We start from the raw sequence: 14,237 nt of genomic DNA on the forward strand, positions 1-14,237 counted from the left end.
TATGTAAATAAATTATAATTATACCATTTGCCCATGGTGAGGATCCAATTCGTAGCCCAACGCCCGGCTGGCCGAGTACACGTTGTCACGGATGTTGGCCACCACCACCTTGGCCAATCCGTTGTTTTTCTTCTTTCCCAGCGGATCCACTTCCATGTGATGAGGAAGAAGGTTGTCATTAGCACTCAAACTGACAAAGAGAGCAAACGGCACAAGCCACACGCATAACCCAAAGAATGAGCAAATCTCCGTGAACGAAGGGATATGAGGTGGTACGTACTCAGGCTTCAACCGTTCCTCCAATGGAGGGATGTATGGATTATGGAAGTGGTTAAACCAAAAGAAATGGTTGGCCACCACAAGTCCACAAGAAGCCAAAAAGATGGGAGAAGTCAACTGTACGTAGGGGAATTTGTGGAGGTTCTGGAGGTACACAAAGTAGGAGAACATCGAAAATACCGTCAAAAGGAATGGGAATCCATCGAATAAGTATAGAAGTACAAGGACACCTGTGATGATATAGATGAGCCTTTTAAGGATTCGTTTGGTGGGTTCGGAATGCTCTTCCACAAGTTCGGAGAGGTAGTACAATGCCGAGGCGATTGCAAGAACTAGAAACAAAAAGCCAAATCCCACTCCTAAGTATGAGATGAGTTGAAGGAACATGACGTGTAGTAAATGTTGAACAAAAAGTTGGAATCAAAACGCGACTATATTCAATTTTTTTAGATGCAAACTAATCGTAGATATCTATAGGGGGGATTCTATCGGTATTGTAGAACCAATTTCCACCGTCCAATTCCCTCAGAAGCCAGTCGGTTGGGAATATAACCAAATTACCCTGGATCTCACTCAAGATTCGTTCGGCAGTTTCTCTATCAAAAATACGATCTCCAGCAGCCACCCTCTTTCTGGAACTAAATGCACGTCTTCTTCGGGTGAAGCCACTGCCATTAGCACTGCCGTTAGCGACACCATTGGAACCACTACCAAGGCCTAGTTCGGTACCGTCCGCGAGCTCGCCCAGCAACTCGGGGTCTTCGGGAATGGTGTTGTGGTACACAAATTTGAAGCTCAGTTTCTTGGAGATATTCTCAGTTGGTTGACCCAAAGTAACAGTTTCGTTCTTGGCTGATCCAATATTGATACCAGTGCTACCAGATGTATCGTTGGAATCCCTCATTTCATTTTCAGACTCCTGGTCCGAATCCTCACTGGAATTTTCTCCAAAAAGATGTCTTTCACTTTTGCGTTTGGAATCTTGCATTTGAGCAGTGATAAAAGCTTTCTGAAGCTTCGAGAACCCTTTATAATCGGCCCATGTCAACACAGTATCATCAGGCTGAGTATGGAACACCATTCGAAAGATTTCGGTATTTCTTCTTGCATGTTCAAACCATAAGTCTTCATAGAAATCGAAGCTTATAGGGTCTTCGAACAGGTAAGGATCAACAAATTTAGTGAAGTTCCCTGCATCCTTGGGACTGATTGAGTTTATAAGGGCTTGAGCTCCTGCTTCATTGAGTGAAACTATCGGCACATTTGCAGAAAACTCAGCAGAATCTGGCTTTTTGTCGTTGGATGGAAGATTTGTGGTACTGGGGTGACCATTACTATGGGAGCCATTAATAGCACTTCCATTTTGGTGCAAAGTCCCATTTGTATTTGCAGAAGAAGCCGATGTAGGCTTACTCCCAATACCAGTGACTTCCGAAATATCTTTAGGTGCTTCTACAGAACCTTCGACCGATGAAACAGGCTTTGTTTTTTCGTCCACTTTACTGTCAGCTGAACTAGGAGGTGAAGGTCCACCAAACAAATTGACCGGTGGCATACCTGCTTTGGCCCGCTTCTTGTTTTCTTCATCTTGATACTCCCTCTGAGTAGCAGAAACTCTCTGTAGGTAGGAAACTTTCTTTAAAAGAACCCATCTTTCTTTGTTTCTTTCGTGAATTATGCGTTCAGAATCCTCATCCATCTCGTCCGACATATCGAAATCGTCTCCTTCAAGGAACTCAGCTATGTTTTCGATGTCCGGTAATACGGTGGAATGAGGATTGGTTTTCATGATTTTATGGGTCAAGTCCTTCAAAAACCTGGTGCTGTTCAACCTGGCTGTCTTGGCTAATCTGGTTTTATACTTATCCAAGCCAAGTCCATAGACATCTCTTTTGTGCACCTCGCTGTGCTGGACACGTGCATCATACGACTGCTTTTTCTTATCACGAATACCTCTATTCGCTTCATAAGTTCCAGTCCTGTTATTAAATGAAATTGGCAAAGGGATGGGAGTTGGGTTATTGTCTTGAGCTTCGAGCTCATCAATATCTTCCATGGGGACAGGGTCGGCAACAAGGTCTGACTTATTGACCTTTTGGAAGGTTTTCCATCTAAAAGTACCTTCTGACTCACCCAAAATATCTCTCGAAGCAAGTTCAACCATAGCAGAAAGGATTCTATATTTGCTATCTTTGAAGTGATTCGTAGCTGCTTTGATACCTTCGCTGGTGCAAGCATGTTCTTCGAATCTTCTGAACCTTCTCTCAACAATATCAACGATATCGACATGCACACCCAAATGTTCCCTCATAAGCCTGATTCTCAAAGTATGAGCAAACTTTCCGGCTGTATAATCTTTTCCGGCCATTTTGGTTTGGATAGTTTCTCTGTCTCTAACTAATGCCGCCATTTCAGAATCCCTGATACCTCTCATCGACCGTTCATTGATGTTGGCACTTCCAATAATAGCAGCTCTATCATCAATAATCATGATCTTGGCATGAATATACAACTGTTCGGTGACAAGGGTTCTATTGGGGCCGATTCTACCCCATTTCCTCAATGAGAAGAACTGGATGTAGTCGTCAGGCTCAATACCATACTTTCTAAGTTTGGCAAAAATAGAGGTTTGACCTCTTGAAATCGACATGAATTGGCATTGCATAATAACTCTCATAGAAGAAGCATCAGGCTGATCCACCTGGGATTGGAATCCAGGCATCAATGGAATTATTATAACCGCTCTCCATGGTGTTCCTTCATTATGGGCACGAATGATTCTATCCACAAGAGCATCTCCGATTCTGTTTTCGATTTCATTACCATCTATTTCACAAGAAGTAACGAAGAACTGGTTTTCGATATATACAAAATGTTCTGAAGTCTCAATTAACTTCAAATATGCATTTTGAATACTCTGTTCATGCTCTTTCAATCCCAAAGACCAATTACCCGAAGATCTCAAGAGCTGAACCTCACAAGAGCCTCCAAGGTTAAGTAACTTTTCTTCTTGCTCGGTGAAATCGGAAGGTGGTGTCAACAAAGGTGTGAACCTACTTGGTCTTTTCTGTCTCAACAAGTAGTTCCATCTCTGAACAAAATGACGAGCCAAGTCCCTAGCAACTTTCCCGGATGTAAGCATATGGACATCATGCCATGGCATTCTTGGAGTTGTGGTTCTATCATACATGGATTCGTAAGGTTTATCAAGACCAAAAAAGTCCTTGACTCTTGGGTTTGAGTAATCCTTTCCAGGGAAGATCTGAAAGTCGGTGAAGTCTTGTTCGGTTGGTACATGGTCATTGTCAAGGACAGAGAAACTGATTCCAGAATCATCGGTTATAACATGGTCAGGGGTATCAAATCTACCGTAACATAAGTCAATTCCTCCAATGAAAGCAACCGTCAGATCTACAACACATAGTTTCTCATGATGAGCCCAGAAGTAGGTGTTCTGCAAAAGTTGATTAGGAGATCTGATAACATGGATATTCTCATCATGAAGTGATAAAAGGGAATGCTTGGTGTATAAGGAGTCAGTGGAAACCGTCGAACCGACATTTCTGTAAAGAATCACGAAAATCTTAACTCCTTGCTTGGCTTTACGTTGAAGAAGTCTATCAATTCTCCATTGCTGGTTGCCATTTGCTGGTCGTCTCAAATAAAGTTCAGGAGAAAGCCACCAATCATGAATATAAACCACATCTTTGGCCATTTCAATCGCTGATGAAATGGCCCAAAAGTAGTCTCTTCCATCAACAAACCACTGAGCATAACAGTTGTCACGGACAGGAGCAAAAGAATCAAAACGGTTCTTCTTCGACCACACAGTGGAGTTTTTCATCTCAAATAAAGAATTGATCCAAAGCTTTTGCTCTTTTTGTGATTTTGGAAGCAATGAGAGCTTTCTCTCGGAGTTTTCAATGACAATCTTCAAATGCTTGAAAACTGCATGCTTATGAGCCTCATCTCCATTCTCACTTGCAACTTTCTGTTCAACTGAATCGTCATCATAGTCCGAGTCGTCATCGTCTTTGAAAAACTGGTCTCCTTTGTAAGTAATTCTGAATTTATGGTCAACAAGGAACACCTCAAGCGGTAACGTGGAGTTGATATCCGAGACGTACATTATGTAGCTGTTTCGGACCAAAAGCCATTTTTCCAGTCGTCTATCGATCATACCCTTTAAATCATTTGCCTTGAAATGGCCAACTCTCCATCCCTGAGACTTGGCTGTACCTCCTATATGAACCACACCCTGTTTACCAATGAACCCTGTTTCATAACTCAACAAAGAGGAAATCGGAGAGATCTCCAAGAAATGAAATAATCTATTCGACTGAGGCTTTAACGCAACCAACTTGATCAACTCATTCAAATAGTTGACCACTTGGTGGATATAGTCCTGGTTCTTGGAAATCCTTACCCTCAAGGCTTCTGGGTTCTGGTCGAAAAGCTCACTAGAAGAGGCTGATGAGTGGGATAAATGTGCTCTAAGACTGGCCAACTGACCAAGACTTATGGCTGAATGCATATCCTCATGCTGATGATCGTGGCCCTCGTGATTCAAGTATTCATTCAATGCTGGTTTGATGGAGTTTGTTCTTGCGTATCGGGTCAAGAGATTCCCATCCTGGTTGTTTCTTCGCAAGGGAGGAATGGGGTATTTGGGGAGTTCCGAGTTCTTATTACGCACCACCTCTTTCCTCCAGTTATCAAGCTTGAATCTCGAGTGCAAATAGAGAAGGTCTTTGGCAGTACGTTCCACCGACCATTTCATTCTCTGGGGACCGACCCCGTACTCCAAGTCGATCCGGAACTTTCTGTTCTTGGTGAGAATGGTATTGGAGATATCCGTAACTCGGAATCCCAATAAACTCAAGAGTAAAGGGGCTCTGGAAAGACCTGTCTCGTCTTCCAACAAACAAGATGCCATGAGGCTGATGGCTGGCGGCCCGAAGGCCAAGGCACCGACCAACTGCTGGGCCCGTTGGCCCGTGAAGAGATCTTCGTCTTCTTGTTCAGGCTCTTCGTCAGGTATGGTGATGATCGACTGTTTTTTTTCTCTATCCTTGGTTCTTTTACGGAAAAGATGGAACTTCCTCTTGGACTTCTTGTCTTCATCGTTGATGTTCTGGGCATGGTCGGCGTTTCGAAACATGCTGGGGAGGAAAGACGATAGCGTCTGGTTTCGTTCTATTTGCTCTTCTTCCACCTGCTGTTCACCCTCCCCGTTGGGAACAATATCCTCACGTTCATCTTCGGATGGCACGTACTCTGCACGGTCCCGCTCCATCTCTCCCTCGTCCGAATACCGCAATTGCAACGGATCGTCTCGACTGAATAGAAATTGGATGGGGTTACCGATAGTATAGGAGGGGCCCTCATCTGACCCGAGGCTGCTTCGGCGGTGAGATTTGGGGCGGCTTTGATGGGATGCCTCTGAGGTGCTGGAGATGCTTTTGTAGATGTCGTCAAAGTGGCTGGACTCTCGAAGTGGTTTACCGTTGGAGAGGCTGAGCGACTGGGACTGAGAATTTGAAGCAGGGGGGTCTGCTTTCGAAGCCTCCAGCATTTTCGGCGGCGGGTTCTCAATCGGCATCAACGTAGACTTGGTGGGTTATGCCAATGGGAGAAGCAGAAAGTCTTGGATGGTTGTTTTGTTTGTGGAGCCTAACCGATTGCCAAATAAACGATAGTGAAATTTTGGTGCGAAGTGAGAGTTGATGAGAGCAACACCAGAGAAACTAATACACAAAAGACATGTTTTACTATACAATCCATCTGTTGTTTAACAGGTAGCTAAATGGTGGTGAAATATCCTTATACCAAGTGATAAATACCTGGTCCCAGGGCCATTTAATGTAAGTATTCGGTATTGAGTCGGAGCTTGTGGCCCAACCAAAGAGCATTCTGCGTGTGGTCCAAGAGATCATTACCAGTACGGGGGTGAATTAGCACCGAGAGCAGGCCGTGGTTCATTTGGTAGAAGGGAACTATTTTTGCAAAAACCTCTGGTTTAGAAAAGTCGATTTCAAACATGCAAGTAGGGTGCGGTCCTATAGCTTTGTCCCATAATTTATACACCCTGATATCACCTGCCTCCACTTCGGGTGCAAATTCATCAAGGACCTTTTGTCTTAGCTGGGCAGCAAACTCTGCTTGCGCAGGACTACTGGCGTGCCAATAGGTGTGGATGTCGTAGGATTTGATGTCACCGTAGAAAGAAGTCATTGAATTAGGGAGGTTTTGCAGCAGACGTCGCCGCATTTATAGCGGATATATTGGTTTTCGCAGCTTACTAAATTTAGTAAAAATTAATAAGCATTTCTCCACAGCGTAAGCACCAAACATATTTTGTATCAAGGTTGGGGAATCCAAAGAGGTCCCGGAGACTTGATAAGTGAGGGAGCAACTTGAATCTGGGGGTTTTAGTGGTGGTATCAGACTGGATTTGTTATTGGAGACAATATGACTTCAGTCATATAACGTTGATGGGGAATGCTGATGAAGGTGAAAGGGAGATTTATTTTAGAGAAGGTTTCTGAGGCTCTTGATGAAGGCTTGTTTTTGGTTTAGTAGGTTAGTAGTGTAAAGAACGCTGAATTGAGACGAACAGATATCAACCAACTCAAGCCATTGAGCCATAGCCTTGTATATACAAAGGCCTTAATACAACCGGTTCGTCCCAGTGGATATGGTTATCGTCGGACTGTAATAAAATATGGTCTTTAGGGGTAACGGAGCACTTCTTGTGATTGCTATGTTCGCTATGTCCAGAATCCTTGACAACTATAATGTTAACTCAAGTGCATCGATGTTCACTCCTCCAAGATTGGGTTCGGGAATGCTACTTCGAAGAAAGACATGCCACAGAGCGGATTTTGGATGTTGACGAGTACAATAATGTTTACTTGATACACAAGGAAATTGAAGTGCAATATCCCCGAGGATATGGAGATTTGATTATAGGTAATGCTATTATATCAAGGTTTATCGTAGTCGGTTGAACGTTGGTTTGTAATGGCAGTTGGTTTAGTAGGTTAATTTTCCAGTTTTGGGAACAGGTCTAGTAGGTATGAAAGGTTAGTTGGTTCAATAGGTTTAATAGGTTCTAGTTAATATACTTACGACTATGAATGCCTCCTACAACCCGTGATATTTACCAACCTATATTCATCAAGTCATTCATATATACGGTGGTCCTGAGTCAATCTGGTTCTATTATTTTCCTCTCTAACTTTCAAATCTCTCGTGCTATTTACAGCAATGGAACCGACTACCTTTCTGCCAATGCCATGATGTAGGACAACATTTATCGTAACATCCACAAACTTAAGAACCAGCTTAGTGAGAAATACACCAAATTGACGGTACCAAAGGGTCTCACTGCACCAGACTGGGACCAGTCCCGTCCTCAAGATCTTGCATCTTAATGTTCACAAACTCCTCACCATCAGTTCGGCCTGTATTTTCCACCTCCAGACGTGCCAATTTACGGTACCGCCCTGCCCGGGCCCGACGCACCGTATACGCATGGGCGGAGGCTGCCACCACGAGCCCTAAGAAACTACCGCCAAGGTTGGCCATAATGTCGTACACGTCAAACTTCCTGCTGGGGTTGACGATAGACTGAACAATTTCCAGCACCACACTCGACCCGACACACCATAAGCACGTGACAAGACGAAGCGTCTTCAACGACTTGTGGTGGGTGTCGATGATAAAGTAGAATTCAATTGCAAGAACAAAAAATACACTAAAATGGAGAAACTTATCGTACTCAAAATGAATCAGGGCAAACCCCAAATATGCTGCAAGAGCAAGGGTAAGAGCAAAGACTGAGTTAAAGAGTTAGTATGGGCCGTGGTATGAGGGTTACTTGATTCGAACACTTGTGTCACACGTACCAATTGCAACGGGAATACGGACGGAAACCATGGCTGTGGTTTAGGAAATCATGATTTAGTTTGCGCGCGGCCAAGCATTTGCTGCATATTGTGAGCAGCTAATAGTGAATGTTTAGTGTACGCCATGGTACGACTTTTCCCAGTTGTAGGGCACTCATGATGCAAACCCACATTCCACAGCACGTGAGAACATACTCCATCAGCTATTTGACGGAATCAATCCCTCCACCCCCACCCTTATCTTCACCTCACCCAAAGCTCATCTCTTCTGTCAACCACCCCAAAACAGTTTCACATCTCATCGTGACACCCAAGTCACTCACCAATACCTTCAGACACCAAGACTATGCGCCGGTGTCAGGACAACTTTTGAACGTAACCCAAAAATTGTTTTTGGGTGCAAAACCAAGACTCGAGTGGACTCTCGCAGACTACAAGGAGATCCCTGACATTAAGGCCATAGCCAAAGCAGCCGAAAACCCGGCGTATAAGTTCAAGGCACCCATACTTCCCGAGGTGCTCTTTCTTGGTCACACAAATTCCGGTAAGTCGTCACTTATCAACAATCTTCTTCTAAACTCCAAAGACAGTAGGACCCTTGGAGCGTCCACCGAGTATGCATTTGTGAGCAACAAGGCCGGATACACCCAAACCATGAACTGCTTCAATGTGGGCAACCGGTTCCGGCTCATAGATAGCCCTGGGTATGGCCAATTTGGTAAGGAGGAACAGGGCCAGATGGTGGTGGAGTATATCGAAAGACGTAAAGTGCTACGAAGAGCCTACCTCCTCATCGACAGCTCCCACGGGCTCCGGGACGAGGATACACAGATCCTAGGACTCTTGGTGACAGCAGGAGCGCCGTTTGAGGTGGTGTTCACGAAGGTGGACATGGTGATTTTGAAAATCATGAAGGCCCATGGGGTGATCACCAAGAAGGTGGTGGATTTAGCATCTCGAGAAGCCAACGTTTTGGCGGTGGAGCATGCCAACGCAGAGGTGGTCCGATACTATGAGTCGTTGATTGAAAATGCTAATCTATTGAACTTGCCTACACTACCTCGACTCTTTTTCAATAATGCCGTGGCCAACAAAATGGTTCAAGGACGGTGGGGTTACAAAGAGATCCGGACATCCATCGTCGAGAGTTGTGGTCTTTCGTAATGGTCTGTTTTCACGTATATTTACTTATAGCTCATGACTTAATTGTACAATAAAAGGATAACCTTGTCGTGTTTAACTTCTTCCACCGAAGCCACCTCTACCGCCTCTGGACCCACCAAAGCCACCTCTGGATCCTCCAAAACTGCCTCTAGAACCACCTCTAGAACCACCAAAACCTCCTCTCGAACCACCTCTTCCTCCGAAACCTCCTCTTGAACCACCAAAACCACCTCTGGAGCCACCTCTGGAGCCTCCGAAGCCTCCTCTACCACCTCTGGCTCCGCCGAAACCACCTCTGCTACCACCAGCACTCTTTGGTCTTTTTGGCTTAGGACCATATTCCTTAGGCTTGGGCAAAAATCTGTCCAACGGTAATAATTTGTCAGGCCCTATGAAAAACTTGTCTCCTTCCTTGAAGGAGTCGGCTTGTACTCCCTCGGAAGGCTTGATGGTGAAAAACACCTCATTGAGGGGCCCAAGGATCTCATCAACTTTACCAACTTGAGTCTTATTTTCCAAGTAGATTGGTGCGTTAAAGTATGGGACTTTGGTGTTTATGGACCGGCAAACAATGTCACCTTCACAGGATTTCAAAAATGAGCCCATTTCCAAGACAGTGTCTGGAGGACCTTGTTGGAATGGGGCACCGCCGGGTCTACCGCCGCGGCCACCTCTAGAACCTCCTCTTCCTCTAAACATATTGTGGATTCTAAAAATTTTCAGAGGTTTTTTTGCGATGCGATATGAGGTAGCGGTCGTGCAGAGACCGCGCGCGCCCACCTCACCGTCCCACACCTGCCAAAGGGTGCGCACTTGGTCAATTCCAACACAACCATGAGTTCTTCTTTACAAGGTACGTATAATCTCCATCATCGCCAATTGTCGGTAGATACCTCAAACACGAGTATGTTTCTAACCCTTCCATCTAGCTCCCACGCTCAAAGTCGGGCTCACCCCCGAAGAAAAGCGGCTCTATTCGCAGCTCTTTAAGTCGCTCGATCCCGAAGGCACTGGTGTGATCACAGGCGAAAAAGCCCGGACCACCTTTGAGAAGTCGGGATTACCGCCAGCCATTCTCGGTGAAATCTGGCAGTTGGCCGACCGCAACAACTTGGGTTTCTTGACCCAATTTGGCTTTTGTTACGCCATGAGATTGATTGGATACACCCAAGCCGGGAATTCCCCAACTCCAACTTTGGCTGATACCCCGGGTCCGTTGCCCAAGTTCGCCGGATTGGCGCTACCAGTGGCACCGGCAATTGTATCTCTGTTGCAACCACAGGCCACAAACAACTCGTTTATGCAATCACAGCCAAGTGCCCAAGTTCCTCAGAACACTGCCACTTACCAATCACAACCCCAGGACCCAATTCCACCTCTTAACCCCACAGACTACCAGAAATTCAGTGGGCTTTTTGTCCGCACCACCGGGTCGCCTACCAAGGAGTTGAGTGGGGCTCTGGCCAGAGATATCTTCTTGAAGGCCAAATTGCCTACGGATGTGTTGGGACAAATCTGGAACTTGGTGGACACCGAAAACTTGGGTCAGTTGAATATGGCGAGCTTTGTTGTGGCCATGCACTTGATCCAGGGGCTTTTGGGAGGCTCTATCAAGCAGTTGCCTCCATTCTTGTCCGATTCCATTTGGCAGAGTGCTCAACCACCGCCTGCTAGCTCGCGTCAAGCTTCCTACGCTTCCGTCAGTTCGCAACTGACCGTCAAGCACATCCCCCAACAGCCTCCTCTGTACGCTACTCAAACTTCCACTCCAACGGATGAATGGGCTGTCACTCCCACCATGAAACTGCAATATGAGTCCATCTTTGCTAATTTAGATAAGGCCAAAACTGGTCAATTGAATCCAGACCAAGTTGCCTCATTCTTGATGACTTCGAAATTGAGCCAACAAGATTTGGCTGCTGTGTGGGACTTGGCAGATATTCAGAACACTGGAGTATTTGGAAAATTGGAGTTTTCAATCGCTCTTTTCCTTGTCAATAGAAAAGTTGCTGGTGGTTCTCTTCCTAATATTGTTCCCGATGGTCTCATCAAGGCTTTTGGTGACGACAGTGCTTCGCAGACTCCAACCACTTATACTTCACCAGTTGTGTCAAAGGCGACAGCTCCTCAACAACCACCAAAGCCCTTGACGGTCCAAAAAACTTCTATTGATGAATTGGCTGATGTTTTTGGTACCCCTGGTCCGGTCACCCAGGTGTCACCAGTAGCCACCGGTTCAGTACCTGGATCACTTCAAACAAGAGCTTCGAGTAGTGATCTTACTCAAAGTGGAGAGTTACCTAAGGTTAGAAAAAACATGAATTTCAGACCAACCTCTTCTTTTGGCCAGAGTTTGTTGAATAAGGGTGGTTTATCGAGTCCTCAGGAAGAATCTCCCGATCTCTTGGGTGAAGATGTCCATCATGGTTCTCCTCTGAAGGTTCCTCAACCAACGTCTCCACCTTATGTTGCTGCTGTTCAACCCGAACCCCCAAAATCAAAGACTGTTAACTACGATGCATTGAGAGCGGTTCCTCCTCCTCCAAAGAGATCTACTTTCCAGCCCCAAAGTACCGCTGGTCATACTCCTCCGGTTCAATCTCCTCAAGAGCTCGACCGAAACTTGAGTTCCTCATCTTTTGTCTCACCAGTACCAACGGGTGATATTAATACTTCAGTACCAGCTTCAGGCCCACCTGGTACTAGAAACAACGACCTATTGGCGGACCCATCCACATCAGCCCAATTTTCCCAAGCAACCTCGGACATCGCCAACATTTCTAATCAGGTCAAGTCTTTAAGCTCTCAAACTTCTCAATTGCATGACAACAAGTCTCGTGCTACTCAGGAGCTCAATAAGATTTTAACCACCAAGAAGGAAATTGAGTCCAAGTTGAGAATCTTGAGAACATCTTATGATAATGAAGTCAAGCAGTTCAAGGAGGTTGAAGGTAATTTGGTCAATGCTAAGGAAGAGACCGAAGCTTTAAGATCAGAATCCTCTATTGCAGAAGCCAAATTCAACGCTTTGTCTACAGAATTGAATGAGAAGCAGGTGCAAATGGAAAATTTACAAAAGGAAAATGGTGCTGTCAGTGAAAGATTGGGAACTGTCAATGCCGAAATTTCAGACTTACAAAATCAATTGCTGATTGTGCTTGGCGAGAACCAAAAATTGTCCAACCAATTGTCTGTTAGGTCCTCTCAAGTGCAAGTTGCGTTGGTGAAGAAGCAGGACTTGGAATCTCAGTTGGCTCAAACTTTGGCTGCCAATAAAAGAATACAAGATGAAATTAATGCCAAAGCCGAAGAAGAAGCCCAGGCTTTGGCACATCACCAGAAATTACAAAATGATTTAGCTGAGGCTAAACTGTTCAAGCCCGTGCAACCAGAACCCAAACAAAGTAGCTCACACTTTGAAGGTGCCATTGCGGGTGTTGTTGCCGGCGCGGCTGCTGGTGTTGGATTAGGTGCTGTTGCCAAAAGTATTTTGCCAGATACACAAGAGCCAACTACCAAATCTGCAGAAATCACAGAGGAGGAACCAACCACAGAGTCCAAGGGAATTGCTACATCATCTCCTTCCGAATCCAAGGCTGTAACAAGTCCAGAAGTTTCTGAATCTGTACCTCAATCGGTTCCTGTCGAGGCCCTTGTGGATGAAGTCAAAGAGAAGGCCGCTCCAGACTTCACGGGTATTGAGGACAACGATAACACCGAAGAATCGAAGCCTGAAACTGACTCCCAATACAATAAATTCGACGAACGTACAAACACCACCATTGATTCAGCAAACTCCGCCAATGGAGAAGGAGAAACACCAGTCACATCACCTTCACCTTCAGAATACCAATTTCCCCAGGGTGGAATGGTTGGTATGCCTGGTGTCTTGGTGGGAGTTCAAAGAACAGATTCGTTGACTTCAAGTGTTCAGAATAACGCTGCCATGTCTGTTCGTGATGACAACATTGAAGAATTCAGTGACCGTGACACTATTGGCGTTGAAGAAGTTGCCAATGGTTCTGCTGCTGAAGAAGATAAGTCTGCACCATCAAACCAAGAAAGCGATGGAGACAAGCTTTCGTCTGGGGTGGAATCCTTTGAAATTGTTAATGCTGATGATGCTAGAGATGCCGAAATCGATGACAAGACCAGGGACTCCACCTCCTTTGTTATCAAAAATCCATTAACAACCGACAATGCCGAAGAAGAGTTCCCTCCAATCAAGGAACTTGATTATGACGAAAGCGACTCTTCAGAAGACGAAGATTTTCATGAGGCAAAGGACTTATCCAAGGGTGATCTTGTTGCTGGATCTACTGCTGTAGCTACATCTAAAAAGGACCAATTTGACAGCGCTTTTGACGATCTTGAACCAGCCGCCACAGAAGCGGAACCCGAGGTGGTACCAGGGTCATTCCCCGTTGAAGATGAACCCAAAGACAACTTCTTTGACGAGTTTGATAATTTGGAAGCGGCCAAAGCTGAAAATGAAGGTGAAGAGGAATTTGGAGATAACACCGATGACTTCTTTAACAACGATTTCACAAACAGCAATATGCCAGATTTTAGTCAATCCCAACAACAGCCATTAACTGAAGCTAAAACTGGTAACGATGAATGGGAACAGCTTTTTGCTGGCTTTGGCAACTCACAATCGGCACAAAACACACCCCTGCAGCCCGTGGTAAATCTGTTTGCTCCTGCTGCTGTCAGTGAACCTACCAACGAATTGGTACAAGAGCTTGTTGGTATGGGATTTGATGAGAGCACTGCAACTGAAGCATTACAAAAAGAAGGATGGAACCTTGAGGCCGCCACCAACTATTTGTTGGATAATGCTTAGATGTTGATTATGATAAAAGACTGGTTATATTTTTATGT

The 14,237-nt window shown here is 45.2% G+C and overlaps 7 protein-coding genes across 7 annotated transcripts; 2 read left to right on the forward strand and 5 right to left on the reverse strand. All coding sequences in view use genetic code 12, as the record gives it.

The window, feature by feature from the left end:
• Nucleotides 1-18: 18 nt before the first annotated feature.
• On the reverse strand, nt 19-666 carry SVP26 (erv26 superfamily protein; the record flags this gene model as incomplete). The annotated part of the gene is made up of 1 exon (XM_006684900.1): nt 19-666. The coding sequence occupies one exon, from the start codon at nt 664-666 to the stop codon at nt 19-21; it is 648 nt and encodes a 215-aa protein (XP_006684963.1).
• A 70-nt stretch (nt 667-736) lies between these two features.
• SPO14 (Phospholipase D1) lies at nt 737-5,854 on the reverse strand (the record flags this gene model as incomplete). Its single annotated transcript, XM_006684899.2, has 1 exon — nt 737-5,854. The coding sequence occupies one exon, from the start codon at nt 5,852-5,854 to the stop codon at nt 737-739; it is 5,118 nt and encodes a 1,705-aa protein (XP_006684962.2).
• Nucleotides 5,855-6,138: 284 nt separating this feature from the next.
• Nucleotides 6,139-6,513, reverse strand: PSN45_002575 (uncharacterized protein; the record flags this gene model as incomplete). Its single annotated transcript, XM_006685112.1, has 1 exon — nt 6,139-6,513. The coding sequence occupies one exon, from the start codon at nt 6,511-6,513 to the stop codon at nt 6,139-6,141; it is 375 nt and encodes a 124-aa protein (XP_006685175.1).
• Nucleotides 6,514-7,665: 1,152 nt separating this feature from the next.
• Nucleotides 7,666-8,220, reverse strand: PSN45_002576 (uncharacterized protein; the record flags this gene model as incomplete). The annotated part of the gene is made up of 2 exons (XM_006685110.2): nt 7,666-8,120; nt 8,190-8,220. 2 exons carry the CDS (start codon nt 8,218-8,220, stop codon nt 7,666-7,668), a joined length of 486 nt encoding a protein of 161 aa, XP_006685173.1.
• Nucleotides 8,221-8,348: 128 nt separating this feature from the next.
• PSN45_002577 (uncharacterized protein) lies at nt 8,349-9,353 on the forward strand (the record flags this gene model as incomplete). Its single annotated transcript, XM_006684898.2, has 1 exon — nt 8,349-9,353. The coding sequence occupies one exon, from the start codon at nt 8,349-8,351 to the stop codon at nt 9,351-9,353; it is 1,005 nt and encodes a 334-aa protein (XP_006684961.2).
• A 38-nt stretch (nt 9,354-9,391) lies between these two features.
• Nucleotides 9,392-10,052, reverse strand: GAR1 (H/ACA snoRNP pseudouridylase subunit; the record flags this gene model as incomplete). Its single annotated transcript, XM_066157894.1, has 2 exons — nt 9,392-9,450; nt 9,689-10,052. The coding sequence occupies 2 exons, from the start codon at nt 10,050-10,052 to the stop codon at nt 9,392-9,394; spliced, it is 423 nt and encodes a 140-aa protein (XP_066013991.1).
• Nucleotides 10,053-10,187: 135 nt separating this feature from the next.
• PSN45_002579 (uncharacterized protein) lies at nt 10,188-14,199 on the forward strand (the record flags this gene model as incomplete). Its single annotated transcript, XM_006684895.2, has 2 exons — nt 10,188-10,206; nt 10,283-14,199. The coding sequence occupies 2 exons, from the start codon at nt 10,188-10,190 to the stop codon at nt 14,197-14,199; spliced, it is 3,936 nt and encodes a 1,311-aa protein (XP_006684958.1).
• Nucleotides 14,200-14,237: the final 38 nt, after the last annotated feature.

Source organism: Yamadazyma tenuis, chromosome 3 (assembly GCF_029203305.1).
Source record: "Yamadazyma tenuis chromosome 3, complete sequence".
In the NCBI taxonomy this organism is placed as follows: domain Eukaryota; kingdom Fungi; phylum Ascomycota; class Pichiomycetes; order Serinales; family Debaryomycetaceae; genus Yamadazyma; species Yamadazyma tenuis.